The sequence below is a fragment of the Lynx rufus genome, unplaced genomic scaffold (assembly GCF_022079265.1).
Source record: "Lynx rufus isolate CCGP_SWC_20201006 ecotype Redwood Valley unplaced genomic scaffold, mLynRuf1.p SCAF_16, whole genome shotgun sequence".
Lineage (NCBI taxonomy): Eukaryota > Metazoa > Chordata > Mammalia > Carnivora > Felidae > Lynx > Lynx rufus.
In genome coordinates, this window is record NW_025814830.1 from 40,589,089 (window position 1) to 40,603,801 (window position 14,713).

Consider the following 14,713-nt stretch of genomic DNA (forward strand, 5'->3'; position numbering starts at 1 on the left):
CGGTTGGTTCCTTGTGATATTATCAAAATGTAATAAGCTCCACATTAAGCAGACAAGAGCACCTTCATTTTATATGCACAATACCTGATTTGGGGAGACAGGTACCTTTCTGAGGGTGTCTGTTCCTTACGTTTGTATTTCATTATCTTTGAGGTGATTAGAGGCGTGCACATCATACTTCCCCAAAATGAAATACGTAGGTGGTGAGAAATTATGTTGAATCTTAGGTGGTGTTTTTGTGTTAAAGCTGGCCTTGAAAGGTTGTTACTACTACTCCTTCTCCTTCTTCTTCTCAGTTTCCTTCTCCCTGTCCCACTCCCTCCCCCCTCCTCCTCCCTCTCTCCCCCCCCCCTCCCCGCCTTCTTTTTCTTCTTCTTCTAATGTGACTTCTAATTGGAGAATGATCCACAAGATAAATTTCAGGCAAGTGGAAGTCATTGAATTTAGTCATTGTGACTTTTACTTTCTGAGCTAAGCTTTTCACTGTATATGAAACAAATATTCATTGAACTTATGATACTACAACTATTTGTGCCAACTCCAAAGTTCCATTTTCATGCTTCTCAGATTAGAGTTCCTTGGGTGTCCTGGAACATTTTCTCAGGGGTCTGTAGGAATTTTTTTTTAAGAGGGACATCTGTAAATTATTTAAGTATGATTAGTTTCTTGATGCATTTGTAACTTGCTGTTTGCCAAGAATCTAGGCTCCAAAGCCGTCACTTAACATTGATTCCTAAGAAATTATGGAACAGATGTTCTGTATAGAAAAACATGAAAAATCTTGTTGAAATTTTTTATTATTAACAAACTCAGTTAAAAGTTCCCAACCTTGGTGTGCCTAGCTGGCTCAGTCAGAAGAGCATATGACTCTTGATCTTGAGGTCGTGAGTTGGAATCCCACGTTGGGTATAGAGATTACTTTTAAAAAATAAAAAATAAAGTTCCCAACTTCACCAACTACTTCGAGTCCTAAGGCAGGAAGGATTGTCAGAGATTTCAATTACTCCAGCCTTGAACGAGGCTGACCTTTTACCTCTAGTTAGTCTGTTCAGGACTAGCCCTGGTGCCTAACTCCTGGTAGAGTCATTGTCATCTCTCCACAGCCTCTGCTCTTCATGGATCTTTTGGATGAAAGAACACTGGTGGCAGTAGAACGGCCTCTGGATGACATCATCGCTCAGCTCCCACCACCCATCAAAAAGAAGAAATTTGGGACCTAAAATAGGGCACGGTCTGTGCCCTTCCTTGAACTGTCTGCCCTGTTTGTTTTCACAAATCATGATAATAAAGCAAAGTTATTCTTTAGGACTAGTCATTATGAATGTTATCTTCCAAAATAATGGACAGTAATTTCCCTTCATTGACTCAAGTGAATGGGAATTCCAAGGTATTTGTAGTTGGGATAATGTTCTAAGCAGCTACAACTTCGTCCTGTTTGTTCTTTAGACCACAATCTCAGGGAAAAAAGATGGTTCTTATCTTCTCTTCCCTAACGCCTGCCTGAGGCTTGCTTCAGAGGGCTGATGACCTTCACTGTCTGCCAGCCTCCTGCCTGCAGCCAATGCAGAGGTGTGGGGACCTGCCCAGCATTGCCCTAGAGGGCAGGGGAGCTATGCGTGTTTGCTCAAGATAGCTTAACTACCAATAGTGATAATCAGCCTTATGTTTCAAGGAAGAATTTTAACGCAATGCCCCATCTCAAAAACTGATGCCTTTGGCCTCTCACAGTCAGCCATTTATTTTATTTAAAGGGAAAAAAATCAGGTGTGCCTGGGCGGCTCATTCGGTTAAGCGTCCTACTTGGGATCAGGTCACAGTCTCACAGTTCATGGGTTTGAACCCACACTGGGCTTGCTGCTGTCAACACAGAGCCCGCTTTGGATCCTTTGCACCCCGCCTTGCACCTCCCCCACTCTCTCTTGCTGTCTCTCAAAAAAAAAAAAAACCAGTAAAGGGAAAAAATCAGGCTTGGGATACTAATTTCATTAACCATCTTTCACCTGATAAATACACATATATAAATGTATATAATATAGGTATACATACATAATATGTATACAAAAATGTATACATATATATCATATACTGTATATATTTTATATGTTAAAATTAATATATGCTGTATACATTTATATGTTAATATTTATATATTAATATGGACTGTATTTTCTGTTAATGTTAATAATTTTAAATGTTAATATTAGTGTTAATATGTTGATATTAAATTAACATATAAATATTAATATTTTATGTTAATATTTATATATTAATGTTGATGTTTACATATTAAAATTAATATGTAATATGTTAATATGCCAGTTTCAAAGATTAAGGAAACACTGGGCAGGGATTTTTGTTGAGAGTAGGTGTGGAGGGTGGGACCAGAAAGCTTGCCATATATCTTACCTTTTCCATCTTCTACTGCTTTCACATTGTTACTCCCATGGGTATTATCAACTGACTAGTTTTAATGTAGTCTTTTCAACTAGAAAGTGAAGAACTCAAGTTAACCTGAACTGAGCAGATCGATTTCCTTCCCATCTCAGTGGATGTATTCTGTTGCATGCTTGTGGAAATCCAGAATGTGTGGTTTTGTTTGTTTGGTTTTCGGTTGGAGGGCTGTGGTACAGGCAGAGAAGGATATGGGTTCTGATGACATCACGAATAAAATGCTGGTAAGAAACATTTTTGTTAAGATGAAGCCCATCCTCCACCCTGGAAAGGGAAATTAAAAAAGTGAGAATTTAAGGTAGATAGGTGGGAAGAGAATTAATAGAGAAGTAATAAGAGAGAAGCAAAGCCCAGTACTTTATACCATAAAGGACAGCCTATTTCAGGTTTGCTAAGAGGAAGTAGATAAAACAGGTTTATAATGGATGCCACTTCTCTGCCTGTTCAGGTTTTTTTGTTTTTACAGAAATAGGAGTTCTTTATTTTTTAGCAAGAGAAAATCACATTAAGTAGCAGATATACAGGGAATCCACATAGACATGGAAATTCCCATAATAGGAGTAATTTTTTTTCAGTTTTTTTAATATGTATTTATTTTTGAGAGAGAGAAACAGAGTGCAAACAGGGGAGGGGCAGAGAGAGAGGGATACACAGAATCTGAAGCAGGCTCCAAGCTCTGAGCTGTCAGCACAGAGCCTGACGCGGGGCTCAAACCCATGAACGGTGAAATCATGACCTGAGCTGAAGTCAGACGCTTAACTGACTGAGCCACCCAGGTGACCCTAGAAGTAATTTAAACAAATAGCTGCAAGCTTTTAGGCCCTCTGTATAAAAAAATTTTCCTTTCTTCTTACTTGAATAGATTTCCTGAGGCATTCTGTCTTGGTCTGCTTTAGACTGGATCAGTAGACTGTAAGATCCTGCCCTTCTTAAGAAGTGTTCAGGTCTTGGGGCGCCTGGGTGGCTCAGTCAGTTGGGCAGCCGACTTCGGCTCAGGTCATGATCTCATGGTCTGTGAGTTCGAGCCCCGCGTCGGGCTCTGTGCTGACAGCTCAGAGCCTGGAGCCTGTTTCGGATTCTGTGTCTCCCTCTCTCTGACCCTTCCCCATTCATGCTCTGTCTCTCTCTGTCTCAAAAATAAATAAATGTTAAAAAAATTAAAAAAAAAAAAAAAAAAAAGAAGTGTTCAGGTCTTCTTTTGTGTGGTTGAAACCAAAGTTCCAGTCACTGGTGTTCATTGAGTATGACCAGAAGGAGGCTAGGATGCCTTAAATATTAACTCACTTGCTTTTCACTGACTCTAGAGCTGTAAATTCAGAGAGTATGAACTGGAGTCTAGTTTAAGACTTGATTTAGTTAACCTTAAACATATTCTGGAATCTCGTAAGGATTATGGAGGGTGTAATTCTGACAGAAAGGGCTCACAGATCATGAGTGAAGAAGTAAAAGTTTTGAAAGTAGAAAGCATTCCTTTGCAACATTTCCAGTCAGTGATTTGGATTTCCATAAATGGTATGGGAAGTAAGATCTTTGGGTCTTGAAATTCTTCCTAAGTAGAGAACTTTGAATACCAATGAAGCAGAAACTGATTGGGGCAAGTTAAGAGAAATCAGGGGAAGGGAAGGCAAAGCAGTTTTAAATAAGAGGAACACTTCAGTGCATGTGTGGTGTTCCAGGGTGACTCTATCTTCAGGGACCTGTGAAACCTAGAAGCAGCCTGTTTCTGTTCTGGGCATTTTGCAGACTATGGCTCCTACTTGGATTCTACAGAAAAATTTTGATCTGAGAACTAACCTAGAAAAGGTCTTTTTTGCCAACTTAAATGCTTTAAAAGATCACTTTTCTTATATAGTAGTTGGTAATCTGATCTCTAGATGGATAATGTACCCTTTAGCCTGGAGATTTATAGCAAATTAGACAGAAACTAAAATCTTGGAATATTGGAGGCAAGAAGCATAGCGTGGAGGTTTTTTTAAGCTTTTTTTTTTAAGCATCAAAACTTTTTTCAAACAGTACTCTGAACCATAATATACAGATAAAAGTGAAGCTGTTCTGACTGTTGTTACGGTTGAGGGTAGAAGAAACAAGATTTGCGAAAGAAATTGCCTCATGGCCTCCTTTTTATACTTATGGAAATAGAGACCAAGAGGGGAAGTTATTTTTCCCATGGTGACACAACAGTTCATGAGAGGCCAAGGTGGCATCCTTACAGTTGTTCCCCTACTGTCTCTTGGTTGTAGGGACCCAATTGTAAATATGATTAGCAAGCATGATACACCAAAGATTTTCCATCTCACAGGCTGCAGGGAAGGTGTTTAAGCACTTCTTGGTCTGAATGAGTGCTTGATTTAGCTCGATTTAGCTTGATTTAACTTGATTTATTGAGTGCTTTGGGCAGTCTTGTGTGTAAATCATACAGAGTGTTGTAGTGGGGTAGTGTTCCTTGGGGGTGTTTCTCTGGGGAGTGAAATGGCTAGCTCATATAGTGTTCGTTTTCTTTCACTTTTCATTGCCCTTTGGAGTGGCTAGATTTCTATCCACAGTGTTTTAAAGTACTCATTTCTTTACACTCTGCCAGTGTAGTGAAAGACTTCAGTTTCAGTTCATCTAATTGGTGAAAAATCATATCTCATTTTATTTTGCATTTGTTTACTAAAGAGATTGCTCACTTTTTTAAAATGTGTTTTGGCTGTTGAGCTAACTAAATTACATATTCATAACCTCTTCTTTTTCCCTAATGTGTTGGGTTTTTTTCTTTCATATTCTAAGGTGTTTTAAGGTACAGATCAGTTATCTGTGGTGGTGGAAATGTTCTGTTTGTGCTGTACAATAAGATAGTTACTATCCCATGTGGCTATTGAGCACTTCAAAAAAAAAAAATATATATATATATATTTTTTTTATATTTATTTTTGGGAGAGAGAGCACACGCAGGGAAGGGGCAGGGGCGGGGGGGGGGGGGCAGAGGATCCAAAGTGGGCTCTGTGTTGACAGCAGCAAGCCCAATGTGGGGCATGAACCCATGAACCATGAGATCATGACCTGAGCCGAAGTTGGATGCCCAACCAATTGAGCCACCTACTATTGAGCACTTAAATGTAGCTAGTGCAGCAAAGAAACAGAATTTTTATTTTTATTTGATTTTTAATTTAAATAGCCGCATGTAGCTAGTAGCTTTCATATATGGACAGCAAAGATGCAGATATGAAGGCTTAGCTTTGTGTCCTTTGTCTTTAGGAAGTTACAGAACTGAAATTTTATTGAGTGCCTACTATATGATGTCTACCCATAACAGATAAAAGATGTTCTCAGCTCTCAAGAACATCATAGCCTAGCTGGAAGGTGAGAAACAAGTAAATCAACAATGCTACATTAGAGATGAGCACAGATAAGGGGCACCTAACTAGTAGAGTTAGCAGATCAGGTGAAGGTAGCAGATGGTCCTTGCGCTAATAACTCTTGGAATTGGGTGGTAATGATCAAGGGGGAAGAGAGAAGAAAAGAGGCATTCGTAGATCATTCTCAGTACAAAGGCTTGAAGCAAGAGAGAGCATAGCCTGGTTCAGGGACTACCAGTAGTTCCACATGGTTGAAACACAGCGTATATATTGGGAATGGAGAAAAATAAGGCCAAAATGGCAGGCAGACCCTACCAAAGTAATGAGAGCATGCATGTCTTATTTAGGAAAGCTTGCCCCGTAGGGTGACAGCTTCCCTTGCGTATGGTAGCTAAGAAGCAGGTGAGGTTCCTATAAAAGCTAAGAGTAGAGCAATTTCCACAGAGGAAAGCTAAGCAGTTTAGAAAAGTGTGTAGAAAAGATAAACTTTGAATAAAGAACCCTTAAGCCAACAGGTAGTGAGAACTAAGACCAGGTATGAGTGGGCCTTGAAGTCTGTAGTTAAGAATTTTCATCCAGAGGCCCCTGGGTGGCTCAGTCGGTTGAGTATTCAGCTCTTGGTTTTGGCTCAGGTCATAGTCTCACGGTTTGTGAGTTCAGGCCCTATGTTGGGCTCTGTGCCGACAGTGCGGAGCCTGCGTGGGATTGTCTTTCCCCCTCCCCCCATCTCAAATAAATAAAAAGAATTTTCATTCAGTAGAAAACACAGTTGTGAACTACTCAAATTCAAAGTAATGACACAGTAAACATGCCCATTTGTGTAAGTAAGGGCCAGAAGAGACTGGCAGTTAGGGAGTCAAAAAACCAGGCTGTTGTGTAGGTTCTTAATGTGGGTTCTGTATGTGTCCGCTGAAGTTGCCATAAAAGTAATACAGGCTGGGGGGCCTAAACAACAGAGATTTATTTTCTCACAGTTCTGGAGGCCAGAAGTCTGAGATCAAGGTATTATTAGCAGCATTGTTTCCTTCTAAGGCCTTTTCTTGGCTTGTGGATGGCCATCTTTTTGACTTCCCTATGTATGTATATGTGTCCTGTCCTCCTCTTATAAGGACAACAGTCATGTTGGATTAGGGTCCACCCTAATGACCTCATTTCAACTTAATTACCTCTTTAAAACTCTATCTCCGGGGCGCCTGGGTGGCGCAGTCGGTTAAGCGTCCGACTTCAGCCAGGTCACGATCTCGCGCTCCGTGAGTTCGAGCCCCGCGTCGGGCTCTGGGCTGATGGCTCAGAGCCTGGAGCCTGTTTCCGATTCTGTGTCTCCCTCTCTCTCTGCCCCTCCCCCGTTCATGCTCTGTCTCTCTCTGTCCCAAAAATAAATAAACGTTGAAAAAAAAAAATTTTAAAAAAATAAAAAAAAAAAAAAAAAAAAAAAAACTCTATCTCCAAATACACTCACAGTCTGAGGTACTGTGGGTTCACCTCAACCTATCAACCTTGAGGGGACACAATTCAGCCCATGAAAGAGTCCATGGAAGGGCTTTAGAGGCTTCCTGAGCCCCTGAGCTTGAATGCTGTATTTTGCATTAGTGAATACTTGTCTGAGGTGTGTCCACAGCACACAGCTGATTTTCAAAGGGGTCTAGGATCCCTCTAATGGGCCATTGTGTTAACTGACTGAAGAAGGAATTGAAGCTGTGAGATGAAAGCCTAAATACACCATGTGCCTCAGTAAACATGATATGGAGCTCGGTGACCTAGGAAAGAAGAGGTGAAGCTGACTGCAAGACTTATGGTGAGGCACTGGAAATTCTGTTGGAACTGGTATTGAGGGAATGGGGATTTTTATTTGAGGAACTTACTTAAATTTCATGGCAAATTGTGCAATTTCTATGACTGTCACTTAAAAACACTGGTGATTTTCCAGGGCACTTGCGTGGCTCAGTCGACTGGTCAAGTGCCTGACTCTTGATATCAGCTCAGGTCATGATCTCACAGTTCATGAAATGGAGCCCTGTGTTGGGCTCTGCGTGGACAGCATGGAGCCTGCTTGGGATTCTTTCTCCCCCTCTCTCTCCCCCTTCCCTGCTTGCGCTCTCTCTCTCTCAGAATAAACTCTTCCCCCTTCCTGCTTGCTCTCTCTCAAAATAAATAAACATTAAACAACAACAACAACAACAAACTACTGATGATTTTCCATAAGTAAGTGGATTCAATGAAACTAACCTTCTGCTTAGTATGTCCTTACGAATATTTTCCTAAAAAGAAAGTCACAGAGCTACAAAACTGTCACCAGCTGCTGCTCATTAAGAATGTGGTTAGCAGATGTGGGTTTTCATAGTCATAACGCATGAGATAGTTAATACATTTTTGTGGGTTTCAGATAAATAGTGGTTTATCTTGGTGGGATGAATTTTAAAATGTGCTTGCATCAGCTAAAGGATATATGCACCTTTCCCTCTTTTCACATCATGTTTGTGCTGGAAAGAAAAAGACATTTTAGGATATTTCTCCTGGAAGGCAAAGGAGTACTGCCTATTGAAAGGGACAATTGATCTCACTGTCTTATAACTGGGAAAGAGTTACGCATGGATAAATTTTCAAAGTTGCATGTTGGATTGGTTTTCTTACAAGCTTCATTCTTCCTTTGGTCTCTTCTTTAGTAGTAATTGAGCAGCTCTTGTTTTTGCTCCTCTGGCATCTGGCCGCCTTTGTGGTGGTGACCTTCAGGCTTGCTAAGGGCTGCAATTTTGCCTGGGGCCCTCCTTCCTTATGAAATTACACAACACTCAAACCTTGGAACAAACCCCAGATCCACTAATTCTTTCCTTTGACGGACTCTTGGCAATATGTACTCCCTTTCAACCAAACTGTAGCTTTATACAAGATCTGTTTGTCACCAAAATTAATTTGGCCATTTGTTTTTTAATCCTGGAATCAAATGGTATTATGGCAGACACATTCCTAGATAAAGTATAGACTCTTAATTTGAGACTTCTTACCAAAGGCTGTAGTTTTGCTGCTGCTTAAGGTCAACAGGTAACAATATCAGGAGCAGGTACTTTTTATGGAATTCTTAAAGGGTGGAAGCTACGGTATTGTAAAGCAGCATACGACATCCCAGTTGACCCTTACAACCCCCATTAGAGGCAGAAGGTATCTGAATTTTTCTGAATAAGAAACAGGTTCATGGGGCGCCTGGGTGCTCAGTCGGTTAAGTGTCCAACTTTGACTCAGGTCACGATCTCGCAGTCAACCGGCTCAACTGAGCCACCCAGGCGTCCCTTAACCCCTTCATTTTAAAGGAGTAATCAAAAATAGGGGTGCCTGGATGGCTCAGTCGGTTAAGTGTCCGACTTCAGCTCAGATCATGACCACTCTGTTTGTGAGTTCCAGCCCCACGTCAGGCTTTGCACTGATAGTGCGGAGCCTGCTTAGGATTCTCTGTCTCCCTCTCTTTCTGTTCCACCTATGCCTCTCTCTCTCTCTCTTTCTCTCTCTCTCTCTCTAAGATAAACATTAGAAAAATATATAAAGGAGTAATAAAAAATAAAGTAGCAATGATCCATCCCTTGTTCTGAGAAACAGAATAGTAATAACAGCCTGTTATTACATATTGATAGGTGACAGGAACAAAAGCTTATTAGGAATTATCTCAGCCATTTCCTTTTTTAGAGGTAGATAAAATAACATGTTCAAAGAATTATCTAATCTTGTCTCACTGTCCCTAAGAAACCGTGGAAACAGATGTGTACTCTTTTTGTTTCAGATTTCATTATCCACAGTAAGTAGATTCCCACTACTTGAGATTTCCTAGATGGTAATTTTCACTCTGCAAGGAACCAGTAAACCTTCAGAGGGATTATTTGAAATGACTACAGCACAGGAGGCACTGAATTTCAATCAATCACATGTTTAATGAGTTTCTTCTCAGCAAGGCAATATTTTTGGAATAGCAGGAAATGAAGTCAGTGGGTGGTCCCTGCCCTTCTGTATTTTATAACCTACTTGGGCAAAACAGGCAGGCATACAACAAAATTGTTTAGAGGAAAAATCCCCCCAAAACTGGGTAGACAGTGAAAACTACGATGAGATCTTGCTAGGTGGGAAAGTAGTTGAGAGAGGCAAGGAGGTGTTTGGAAGGATGCCTCAGTGGGGAACATGCAGGACATCATTGGGAGACACTGACTGGATGAGTTTGGCTAATCTGAAAGTAGTGATGAGAGAGAACACTGAAATTTAGATTCTGATGGAGGACCTTGTGAAAGCAGTTCAATAAATTTGGAATTTTAAATGGATATATTTACAAATAATTTTTTAAATGTTTATTTTGAGAGAGCACCAGCAGGGGAGGGGCAGAGAAAGAGGGACACAGAGAATCCCAAGCGGGTTCCATGCTGTTTTTGCAAAACCCTACTCTGGGCTAGATCTCAGATCATGACCTGAGGCAAAATCAAGAGTCAGAGGCTTAACCCACTGAGCCACCCAGGTGTCCCTAAAAATAGCTTAAGTAAAAACTCCCAAATAATCCAAATAGCAATCTTCATTACCTTCTCTGTTCCTAGAGCTAAATATTTTGTTACATAACTTACTATCTTATGTAAGTGCCTTTACTATTTAGTTGGAAGATCCATGACTTCCTCCAGCTCTATTGATCAAAAGGTATTGATACTTTTAGAAATAATTTATAGCACTTCTCTTTTGCTAATAAAGGTGTCTTCAAGTGCCCAACCTCTGGATAATTATGCATGTAAAAGTGTTCAAAATAATGCTTATACTCTAAGGAATCAGCTGTCAAGTGCTCTCTCAAAAGCATGTAACTCAGGCCTCTGGGGGCTCACACCTCAGCTGGAGCAAAGCCAGAAACGTCTGTGACTGCAGATGCACTTAGGCACATTGGGACCTGCTGGAACGGGGAACTGGCCTCACTACAATTGATTTAGGAGAGGATTGGAGGTTTGAGCTTCTGCTGACATTTGCAGCTTGGAAAATCCTGCTCCACTAATTGCAAAGAGGATTCTTCTGTAACGATTTTTTTTAGTAAGATACTTTTATCATTTTGAATTCTTTCTTCATTTGGGCTCTGGGTACTTTCCAGTCTCCATTTTTATTGTTTTAACTCCTAGTATAGGAGGCTCTTTGAAAGTTCCTGCCCACACATGAATGTGCATTCATAGAGAGGTGCAAGAACATGGCTCACGAGCTTCAACATGTACTTCATGAGCAAGCAGGTATACAGACCCTTTTACAGGAATCGGTGCACATTTCCTCTGCTTGTAGCCCTACTCCCAACAAGTGAAAACATGGGGATTGCGCTTTTAGGGCTGAAGGGAAGTTAGAGGGCACCTTGACCTCATGTTTTTGCTGAGATCTGTCTCAGCAGTGTGATTTCTGGATCCTCATTTTCGAGGCTTGAGGTATGTAGTCATGCCCAGGAATCTGGGAGACCTCAGTTTTTTCTCCTTCCTCACTGTGGACTTCGGACCAGAGTCTTTGGCTCTCTGGGCCTCAGTTTCCTCAGCTCTCCCAGCCCATGAAGCTGCAAGGGGGTGGACTATACCACCTTTATCTTTGGATAAAAGCCACTGCAGGCTCTGCAGTGTGCATACAGTTTCTGGGGACACCCACCAACATTTGCCACAGCAAAAGGCCATGACCTCCAGGGCAAGAAGGTTAGATCTATAAGCCAAGTCCAAACTCTTCCATGTTTAATTATATGAAACTTTTCACAGTCCTATCCTTTTACCTCCACTGACCCTATGCTCTGTTCACATTGGATTTCTGACATCTTCCTAAGTAACCATCATCCTGTAAATATCTTTGAGGCCTACCTGTAGTGGGTGCAGGGCTGAAAAAGAAACCCCTCTGTCACTCTAGGCAAGCAAATGGGTGATTACAAAGCAGAGTAACAAATGCCTGTATTCTTGTCTCCAGACCTTTCCTTATACAATTCCCTCTGCTACACCTACTCACCTTCTATACCTCTGTGAAGCTGACCCCAAGCCCAAACGAATGTTTCTTTTACTCTGCTCTCAGGGCGTTTTCTACATGTTACTTAACAACACAGTATCACACCAGGATGGTTGGTTCTCCACTCTCCTCCCCCACTAGACCGCCAGCTCTCAACTGTGGTACGTTTTATTCAGCTCATCTCCAGGCATCAAAAGGAGCACAGGGCTGAGCACTCAGTAAATACATAATGAACCAATCAATGCAAGAGTGAACGTGCAACCCAGTCTTGCAGACTTGCAAAGTGCTTCTTGAAGCTGATTTTGCTCTCCATGCCGGGGCTGCTCCCTTGAGCTACGCGGTGGAGGTCAGGAGCTTCGGGGGTGGCCCTTGGAGACGAAACGAAGGAGGAGAACCTGAGATAGAGCCCCAAAGCGCTCAGGCTGTCCACATCCAGCGAGCAGCAAAGAACGAGCCTAAGCGCTGCAACTTAACCTTCCGGAAGCAGCTCCGCCCGCCGCTCCCCGCCCCTCCGGACGATGGGCGTGGCCCCTCATGAATAGTAAACGACAGCGGGGTGGGGGCCGGGCCCGCCCCCTCGGGCGGGAAGGGGGAAGCGCCGAGGCTGCCTGACTGGAATGAGGGTAGCTGCGGCGACTGCGGCGGCGGGAGCGGGGCAGGCCATGGCGGTGTGGACTCGGGCCACCAAAGCGGGGCTTGTGGAGCTGCTCCTAAGGGAGCGCTGGGTTCGGGTGGTGGCCGAGCTCAGCGGAGAGAGCCTAAGCCTCACCGGCGACGCAGCGGCGGCTGAGTCCGAGCCCTCTCTAGGGCCGGCGGCAGCCGCCTTCAACGGCCTCCCGAACGGCGGTGGCGCCGGCGACTCGCTGCCCGGGAGTCCCAGCCGCGGCCTGGGTCCCCCGAGCCCGCCCGCGCCGCCGCGGGGCCCGGCGGGCGAGGCGGGCGCGTCGCCGCCCGTGCGCCGGGTGCGGGTAGTGAAGCAGGAGGCGGGCGGCCTGGGCATCAGCATCAAGGGCGGCCGCGAGAACCGGATGCCCATCCTCATCTCCAAGATCTTCCCGGGGCTGGCGGCCGACCAGAGCCGAGCGTTGCGGCTGGGCGACGCCATCCTGTCGGTGAACGGCACCGACCTGCGCCAGGCCACCCACGACCAGGCCGTGCAGGCGCTGAAGCGCGCGGGCAAGGAGGTGCTGCTGGAGGGTGAGCGGGGCCGACGGGCGGCGGGCGGGCGGGCGGGCGGCGCTGGGCCGGCCGGCGCTCACTTTGTTTCTTCTATCCTGCCCTTTACGGAGCGGGTCCGGTGCCTCCCCCTCCGCGTCCTCGGCTTCCTTGCGCTAGTGGCCCGGCTCCTCCTTGACTCTGCTTGCTAGGGCTTTGAGTATGGAAAAACTGATGGTCCTTGCAGGAGAAGTTGGCTTTCAGTCCCTAAGGAAGACTCGGTTGAGATTTAGTAAAAAGCAGCCGCGCTTGAAGCCCCGCCTCTGCACGATAAGCTGACACTAAGAACTAGGGGGAAACTGAAGGGCTCGAGTCCTGAAGGTCTCGGTTTGCCTCCCGAGAAGTGCCCGGTTGGCGCTTTCTTCATTCACATCTGGCTTCCTGGGGCGAGAGGTCTGTTAAAATAAATAAATAAAAAATCACCCACACCCATGCCAGTGGTATGCTTGGGCAAACCACCAAAACTACTGGTTAATTTATGGGAATTTAACCCATCATTGGCTCTCAACAATAACCAAAAGAGATCATAGCACTTCATTGAAGACGGAAAGCTGAAACAGCAAGTTCGTGTGGCTAATGAGCCTTGTTTAACAGTGGAGGCTCACGTGTTTGAACATTTACTGCCAACTAGAGTTTTGCCCCTTTTTTTAAAAATATATTTTTTTCAACGTTTATTTATTTTTGGGGGGACAGAGAGAGACAGAGCATGAACGGGGGAGGGGCAGAGAGAGAGGGAGACACAGAATCGGAAACAGGCTCCAGGCTCCGAGCCATCAGCCCAGAGCCTGACGCGGGGCTCGAACTCCCGGACCGCGAGATCGTGACCTGGCTGAAGTCGGACGCTTAACCGACTGCGCCACCCAGGCGCCCCGAGTTTTGCCCCTTTTGCACGAGACCGGTGCCAGCTTCCTACCATTCACAGGCATGCTGCTTCAAGGCTTTAAATGAAGCCTGAAATGTTAAATCTCAAGATAGGTTTGAATAGCCACTACTTTTACTTTAAGTGTATAGTGATCTGTAACCTGGATCCTTCGTGATGATTTATGGCAGGCCAAATTAAATCTCATTTCTTTGAAGGACCTATCCATATTGGAGGTGGTAGAGTATTGTAAAGGTGATCTGAAAAGCCAGTTGGCTTACTTCAGAAATTTGTGAGCAGTTGGCTTTCTTTCACTGGTGATTCAGTCATTCAAGAAGCATTTATTACTGGCTATATAGACGAGGATATAACAGATAATGTTTCTGTATTTGGTCTCTAGTTGGGGACATGATGGAAAAATGCAAAACAACTTACAAGTTACTGATTATGTAATGCAAACTATATATAAATGCCAAGGAAATGCAAAGTTAGGAAGCAGTGGAAATCAGGATTCGTCAGGGAGGCCTTTTTCAAGGAGCTGAATCTTGAGCCAGGTCTCCAAGGAAGTAATGGACATAGACAGGCAGAGATGAGTCAGGAGGGTATTCCTGGCAGAGGAAGAACAGAAGGGACTTGGGGAATGGGAGGCCAGTCACAAACTGAGAGGTCAGAAGTCCAGCTTGGCAAAGTGATTTTCACTTTTTTTTTTTTTTTTTCCCAAATCTGCTTGTAAATATTTGGGAAAATGTTAGTTTGTATGTGCTCCAAGTGTGAAATTTCCGTGTCCCATCTTTATAATATTCTATTTACAAGTATTATTTATATCTCACTATAGGTGGGACCAGACACTTCTCAGAAATTAGTGTTAATAAATGGAGTA

At 43.6% G+C, this 14,713-nt stretch overlaps 2 protein-coding genes across 3 annotated transcripts in view; both read left to right on the top strand.

Moving 5' to 3' along the window:
• The window catches only part of UTP4 (UTP4 small subunit processome component), a 31,804-nt gene extending 30,499 nt beyond the window's left edge, over window positions 1–1,305 (top strand). For both annotated transcript variants that reach the window (XM_047078654.1, XM_047078655.1), the window contains one exon: window positions 1,104–1,305. In XM_047078654.1, the coding sequence (XP_046934610.1) occupies window positions 1,104–1,220 (117 nt within the window). In that variant the 3' untranslated portion in view covers window positions 1,221–1,305. The remainder of the gene's footprint in view (window positions 1–1,103) is intronic.
• An 11,057-nt stretch (window positions 1,306–12,362) lies between these two features.
• SNTB2 (syntrophin beta 2) overlaps window positions 12,363–14,713 on the top strand; it is a 107,373-nt gene continuing 105,022 nt past the window's right edge. The window contains exon 1 of the mRNA XM_047078661.1: window positions 12,363–12,956. Within this exon, the coding sequence (XP_046934617.1) occupies window positions 12,377–12,956 (580 nt within the window). The 5' untranslated portion in view covers window positions 12,363–12,376. The remainder of the gene's footprint in view (window positions 12,957–14,713) is intronic.